This window comes from Watersipora subatra, chromosome 1 (genome assembly GCF_963576615.1).
Source record: "Watersipora subatra chromosome 1, tzWatSuba1.1, whole genome shotgun sequence".
NCBI classification, from domain to species: domain Eukaryota; kingdom Metazoa; phylum Bryozoa; class Gymnolaemata; order Cheilostomatida; family Watersiporidae; genus Watersipora; species Watersipora subatra.
In genome coordinates this window covers 73,737,123-73,744,851 of record NC_088708.1, presented here as the reverse complement: position 1 = coordinate 73,744,851, position 7,729 = coordinate 73,737,123, and the positions used below count along the sequence as shown (strand labels likewise).

Below are 7,729 nucleotides of genomic sequence, written 5' to 3'. Positions count from 1 at the left end.
GCAAAATTTTGTGCGATATTATATATTAATACATATTTCGTTGTATTTTAATCTATCGAGTTATATTGTATTATTATTATAGTGCTCACATATCAATTATTACCTTACAAAAGTGTGCGATGTATGAGTTAACTAAATATTGTTGTGGCGAGAGCTGAAGGGTGTACTTCTATTCTTCTCATGTAGGGCTATGCACATTGCTTACACATCAAAATCAGTCTTGTACCTCTTCCTATTTTCAAGTTTTAAATTTATACCTACAAGATTTGCTAGATCGTTCTTTCTGATAGGTTATAATGGATAAATATTGCACCATAAACGTAAGCTCTTATATGTCTTTATGACAATTTTGTACTCATTGTATGTAATGGATGTGATTCTTTTTTTGTAGTCAGCCGCCAGGGACTCAATATGACAGACATTTCTCATCATCATCGTATCCACTAGTCTGCCAGGAACGCTCTTCATACTCTTCACAATGGGACCTGTACAACTACTGATTGACCGGCTATGCTGTATACCTCATTGGGTACACTGGTTGTGACGCAGACAAACTAACGAATTTAATGTTTAATATTTTAAATTAAATTATTATATTGCTGGGCGACTCATGACAAGCATAAAGTATTTATTATGCTTCTCTCAGTACTTTCCGTTAGTACATGTCATTTCTTTTTTATTTAACTGACAATTATATGCGAAATTTCTTGCTTACTTTTAGATTTATTGTACGGGTAGTGTGAAAAAACAATATTGGTGCAGTATGTTCGATGACAACTAACTTTATGGAGAATAATAAATATCATAGGACTTTGTATGTGTATTTTGATACATTGTATGATTATTATATTATATAGCATGTTTACCCATGTACACAGTCTGTTTATCATGATACATCGAAAACACTCAATTGATTCTAGAAAGCATAATTATTGCAAAGTATTTAATCAAACTATTAAATAGAATCTTAAAGCTCATCATCACTGTCTATATGATTACCATCTTCAACCTCATCATCCATTTCATTGCTGCAGTCTACACAGACACTTGTGCAAGCTAAAGATGCAGTTTTGCATCATCATCGGCTTTCACATCTACTATTTTTGCATGAGCAACTAGTCCAATGGACAAACTGCCTGGGAATAGCTCTGTGTCCATCAGGAAACCACTGCACAGAAATCTCATCGTCGTCTTTACTCCAGCCGAGATTTGTGGGACAAGCTGCATGATTAGTAGGAGACCGGATCATCAAATTCACACGAACAAAACAACAGGATACAATGGAATATTTAACCACATCACATGTAAAATCTGGTCTGTGATGACATCTGTTAGTTACTTAGAATTTATTATCAGTCAATAGTGATTGAATCATCATATTAATATGGACATCGTTCTTGATATTCAACGACAATGAAATAATGGCTATCGTGGTGAACGAACGAGGTCTTCGGTTTGAACATGAAAATAATTAGTTCTGCTTTCCTAGCAATAGTTGTAAATAATTCCAGATGGTTGAACTTATAATGGTCAACACGTTCAGTTACCGTTTTTATCTGTTGAGGTGATAAAACTACTAAATCACTTGAGGTTAGTGGCTCGGGCACGCAACACATGGTCCTAGTTTTGGCCGCTATTACTAAGCAAACTGGCGGACTATGACGTTTTATTTCAATTATCCAATCACAGTTTGTGAAATTCCTTGTCACAGTGGCCTAGGTCTAGGTCTAGGTGTTTTAAGAACCTGTAAATCCCGAAATCGGGCAAAAGAAGGCCGTTGAGAACTTTATTTAAAAATAGTCAATAAAACATAAAATTATGGTAAGCCGCGCAAGTTGCGCGATGTTCTAGGTAAAAAACTATTCATATAAAACCCGGTGTTTGCACATACAGCTGAAGGAGCACCCCCCGTAACCAATCTTGTTTCATGACTGTGAAGAACATTTTGTATTTGGTTAAAACTTTCGATAAGAGATTCATGGCAGTCGTCAGATAAAATCTTTAGCATGAGAGACATTCTTGCATGTTTGCGTCTTAGTTCTAAAAGTTCCAGATCTACCAAAATTCTTGCCTCTGTAACACTCTGCCTACCTTTCAAACCAGATATAAACCTAACCGCCTTTCTTTGAACTGCTTCCAATGATGCTACCTGTCGCATCAAATGAGGGTCCCATACTTCACTCGCATATTCCAATATTGGTCTACACAGAGTGAGATATGCAACCCTTCTAACCCTCATCGGCGCATTAAACAAAACATGTTTCATCATTCCCAATCGCTGACTTGCCTTAGATATGATTGAGTCTATATGTAAATCCCAATTAAAATCATTTGATATAAAAACTCCGAGGTATTTAAAACTGTCTACTAAAGATAAAGGTCTGCCACTTAGGTAATACACCACATCTGGGTTTCCGCTACTCTGCCTTGCAAAACGAACGATTTGGCATTTATCAGTGTTAAAATTCATTTTCCAGTTATAGGCCCACTGGTCTAATATGTTTAAATCCTCCTGGAAATTCACTGAATCCTGAAGGGTGTTTACCTGAGAAAAAAGTAAAGTTGCCGATCACTGTGGCAACAGTGATCGGCTTGTTTATTACGCCTCCGCCATTTGATGAGACGTAATTTAAGCATGAAAGTATATAAGTAACGAGGTTACAGAGTGCAACGTTCAAACAGACAATATATAAATATTGAAGAATCTTTTACACGCATCATATTGCATAAGTTGAGAAAAGTAATAACAACTCACAATTGAGTTACTCCTGCTCCTAGACTATAATAGTCAGTCAGCCACATAGCAGAAAAGTGACTAGAAATAAAATTTCGTTTCTACTTAATTTAAACTAAGTTTTGTAACTATAGAGTTATGTAAGGAAGTTTGTAGATTCTATTTCTTATAATTTGCCCCAAAATCTGTTGCACATTAAATAATTATTTGATTCAAGACATTGACATTTTATTAGCGTAGCCAGCGCAATCATCTTTATATAGAATCCATTGAAACGTGATACGGTTTGTTATGAACATTGACCAATGAGGATCAATTTCCGGAATAGGCAAACCGATGAAGTTCGCGAAAGTCGTGATTGATGCATTAGGATTGATTGATGATCTAAATGACTGCTATAATTGCTACTGACGCTTGTTGCATTCATCTTGAGGGTAGCTCATCAAAGCCTGAAACTGTATCACGATTGACAACAGTTAAAATAATGCTCTAACAGATGGGCTGCTGTTTCTAAACAACCTGAACATTCACATCTAAAGAAGTCATCAACTGTTACATTATTAGAGGTAAGATAAATTTTATTATTATTATTATTTGATGATGTAGCTGCTGTATATACTTAATTAAAAAACTTATTATAAAAAATCTAGCAAATTTGTAAATTAGACAAATACAATTTGTTATTGTAAGTAGCAGCATGTGAATAACTGGCATGTAGAGACTGAAGGTTACATGGGCTGCTGCTGCTAATTATCTTTACATATTCATGTACTAGGCCTGTACCCAACAAAGCACTTTTTTATGAGTATACTTATGTTTACCAGAGCGTCCCATCTTCTGATGAGGAGAAAACTAAAAACTCTGAAAGTGAACCAACTGCCAAGCTTTTACGCTCTAGCTCAACTGTGAGGGCACGTCGACGAACCTCTGTTCTTGATCCTACTTGCATTATATGTCAAAGGTTGGGAAAGTTCATAAAATCTAAGTGTACTCACAAAAGGAAATCGGAAGCATTATCACAGACCCAAACTCTTACAGCGGGTAGGCCTATATTAATATAGTTATATTTTTTGTACTAATTCCTTGAAATTAATAGTAGCTCAAATCTCCATTAGTTAATGTTTTACAGCCTTAACATTTTAATTAATTATTGTCAATTATCTTTTTCCATACTTTATTATTTAACTGGATTGCAGGGCTGCTGAAGAAAGCAGCTGAAATAAGAAATGATCATAGAATCTTGATGTATGTAAGAGACATGGATCCTGTAGCCTCCGAGGTTCGATATCATAAGTCTTGTTATCAAACATACACCAACTTTCTTCACTATGAACCTAAGGGTGGAAGGTATTTTAAATACAATTAATCTGTGATTAAAAAAAACTGCTTTTGGCGTGCTCGTTACTAAATGAATTTTGTCACTTCTGTTTTTAGCATTCTTAAATGTATGTATTTTTTATTGTTATGTTAAATACTTGGTGTAAAATACTGGATGTCCTGTGTGCTGTGATAGTGACACTTCATTGTACTATAGCCACTTTGAACTACCAGCTTTGGTACATAAGGCGGGATATAAATACTTCCTTTACCTTTAATGTGAGGAGCCTACATTTAGGTGTCATTGTAACCAGCCAAAAACCAAGTTGCGTTTGTCCTAGTTACATGTGATTTTGGAACACTTACCTATAGGTGTTTAGTAGCTGTTTCATTTGAGATTGACTTACAAATTAGGTAGAAGATGTATTCATTCGGTGTGCAAATTGTAATTTTATGTAGCAATAAGCAAGTGTTCTGTGCTGTGTGCCTCATGCAGCACAAAATTTAGATTTTATTGTTTTATGCTACAGGACATCAGCTAAGCTAAAGTATCGACTTCGTAAGCAGTTTGACAGATTGGTCTTTTACAAGCCTGCAAACCGAACTCGATCTGAAATTGTCTATGCTGAAACTGCTTCACTGTCTGATATTGTGGCAGATGACAGTTTTCGACTCGCCAGATCATCAACAACTAGTGAAGACTCTGTAGACTGTAATTTTAGCCATTCGATACCGTCTTCAGCATCTAATGTAAACAGAGAACTGTATTATAGTGGTCTACAAATAAGAAATGTCATAGAAGATTCAACAAAGGAAAAATGTTTGGACAATGCACAGCATGTTTCCAGTGACTTTGAGGACTTTGATAATTTTGATGATTAAGTAAATCTGTAATTGGGCTATTTTTCTAATTTTTTGTCAAATCTTCATCCAATTTTAGTCAACATTTATTATTTAAATATAGAATTCGGAGTTGTCCGTCTTGTATTACTTGCAGACAAGAAACAATTCTACTTTTGCTACAAAAGAGGTAAATCAACAGTACATGTTTGCATGATATAATTTTAAACATAACTTGATTGTTATGCACATATATTATAAAGATAGTAACAGCCTTTCTCAAAATATTTCTTTTTGGCACAATAGGGACAATTATTGCGAATTGGCCAAATTTTTGCGAGAACAATTTTGGTAATAACTCGAAAACGTGCATAGAAACTTTGGGGCAAAAGTTTATAAATAAGTTCCTTATTATATAGAGAATGTTTTTCCACTATCAAACTTTAGTTTGACTAAAGTAGAAACGAAAATTTATTTCTAGTCACTTTTCTGTTATGTGGCTGACTGATTAAAAAGCAATGTTTTTTTTTAATCACAGAGATTAATTGTATTTAACATACCTTCCACCCTTAGGTTCATAGTGAAAAATGTTGGTGTTTACAAACTTCCTAGAAGTTTTTTTAATTTAGTATATACAGCAGCTACACCATCAAATAATAATAATAAAATTTATCTTACCTCTAATAATGTAACAGTTGATGACTTCTTTAGATGTGAATGTTCAGGTTGTTTAGAAACGGCAGCCCATCTGTTAGAGCATTATTTTATCTTGTTCATTTTAACTGTTGTCAATCGTGATACAGTTTCAGGCTTTGATGAGCTACCCTCAAGATGAATGCAACAAGCGTCAGTAGCAATTATAGCAGTCATTTAGATCATCAATCGCTCCTAACGCATCAATTACGACTTTCCCAAACTTTCATCTGTTTGCCGATTCCGGAAATTGATGCTCATTGGTCAATGTTCATAACAAACCGTATCACATTCCGATGGATTATATATAAATATTGTTGCGCCGGCTACGCTAATAAAATGTCAATGTCTTGAATCAAATAATTATTTAATGTGCAACAGATTTTGGGGCAAATTATAAGAAATGGAATCTACAAACTTCCTTACATAACACTATAGTTACAAAACTTAGTTTAAATTAAGTAGAAACGAAACTGAATGATAAACTACCTTGGCTGACTGACTATAACGTTGGTTTTGGATTATTTTTCCTGTGAGTAAGCAACTCTCATGTTTGATAGTAATGGCGCGAGATGGGTTTCGTAACTGCTTCGATAAGTACGCGATTACCTATGCACAGAGACTTTTCACGACCAGCATGTTACATACAGTTGGTTAGACAAGGATAACGTTTAGTATCGCTTTTTGCGTCCTCTGTACTCCCTCTGCATACAAACAAGTTGGCGAAAGTTGCTACCATAGATAATGCGTGTAACTGATATTTTTGAAATGTAAGAAATTTATTTTGCAAAGCTGTAATAAAAATGGGACAAAAGATTCTTGGACTAAGAAGTTGAAGGTTTAAATGTTCTGTGCAAGTTGTTTGTGTCACAGGTTTTGTAATAATATAAGGGTTTTTGCAGACACCTGTATTATGCCTTATTGGAATCCCATTATCCCTATTGTATAGCTTTGAATGTGTTTTTTATTAGTGTCATTTTTGTGGGCTATTATTACATCCACATTGCTGCAATGTTTATATACCTGCTTACAATGGACCATTTGCGGCAGATAATAATGTTTGTACAACGTCTATTTCTGCATGATAAATTCTTGTATCTTGGTACTCAATCAGTTATTGTTAGTCAGTCAAGCCTTACAGACAAATATATGCATACGAACCTGCAACATGGCGTCGTAGGCAGGATTTAACAAAGAAAATAGACTTCACAGAAACTTCACAAACAAAATGAGTTCATTGAAACCACCAGCGGAGCTAGATTTCAGCAGCTCTCAAAAGGCTTGGCCGGACTGGAGGAAGCGTTTCGAAAGATACAGAAGCGCTTCAGGGCTATGCGAGAGATCAGCACAGAGACAAGTTGACACGCTGATATTTGCCATGGGAGAAGAGGCTGAAGCTATAGCAGATCAAATCCAGATTAGACCACCTAGAGAAGCAGACGAAGCAGCAGGAATTGAAGCCGAAAATGCAGAAGAAACATTATACCTCAGAACTTTAGAAGGGTTCGATAATTACTTCAATCCTAGAAGCAACCACTTGCACTACGCTGTTCTCTTTGGGTCACGTCTACAACTTGCCGGAGAAACCAACGAACAGTTTATTAGAAACTTACATGAGCTAGCCTCTAAGTGCAGCTGGAATGACGACCAGAGAAATGACATGCTGCGCACTCGCTTACTTGCCGGAATGAGAGACAAAGCACTAGCCCGAGATTTACAGATCAATCCCGACGTTACACTCGAGGAAATCAAGCAACAACTTCGCACTAAGGAAATAATTCTGGAGAACCAAAAAGCGGAAATAGATGGCGACAAAGCTACTGTACTAACTACCCACGTTCGCTTTCACAAAAGAACATCACATCATTCACATGCCAAAACGCAATCTCACCCAACGACATCAGGAAGAAACTCGACGACTATAAACAGACACAGTAACAATCCTCAATATATTCATGGATGTAAATACTGCGGATCATCTCACGACCGAGGAAGATGCCCTGCATATGGCAAAGAATGCATGAACTGTAAACGCCGGGGACATTTTGCCAAGGTATGCAAATCTAAACAGCAGGGCTCCATCGCATCATCTCACAAGAAACGTGTAAACGAACTTTCGGTAGCTTCCAAAGAAAGCCTGTGCGA

The 7,729-nt window shown here is 36.0% G+C and overlaps 1 protein-coding gene across 1 annotated transcript; it reads left to right on the top strand.

Moving 5' to 3' along the window:
- Nucleotides 1–296: 296 nt before the first annotated feature.
- On the top strand, nucleotides 297–5,556 carry LOC137391418 (uncharacterized). The gene is made up of 4 exons (XM_068077888.1): nucleotides 297–320; nucleotides 3,559–3,775; nucleotides 3,931–4,081; nucleotides 4,582–5,556. Exons 1-4 carry the CDS (start codon nucleotides 297–299, stop codon nucleotides 4,931–4,933), a joined length of 744 nt encoding a protein of 247 aa, XP_067933989.1. The 3' UTR covers nucleotides 4,934–5,556.
- Nucleotides 5,557–7,729: the final 2,173 nt, after the last annotated feature.

What these genes read in the sequence shown, in the direction of transcription:
- LOC137391418 (XM_068077888.1), top strand. Translation starts at nt 297, where the DNA reads ATGGATAAATATTGCACCATAAAC. An exon ending in GACCCAAACTCTTACAGCGG is followed by an intron (nt 3,776 to 3,930) that starts GTAGGCCTATAT and finishes ACTGGATTGCAG; the next exon opens with GGCTGCTGAAGAAAGCAGCT. An exon ending in TATGAACCTAAGGGTGGAAG is followed by an intron (nt 4,082 to 4,581) that starts GTATTTTAAATA and finishes TTTATGCTACAG; the next exon opens with GACATCAGCTAAGCTAAAGT.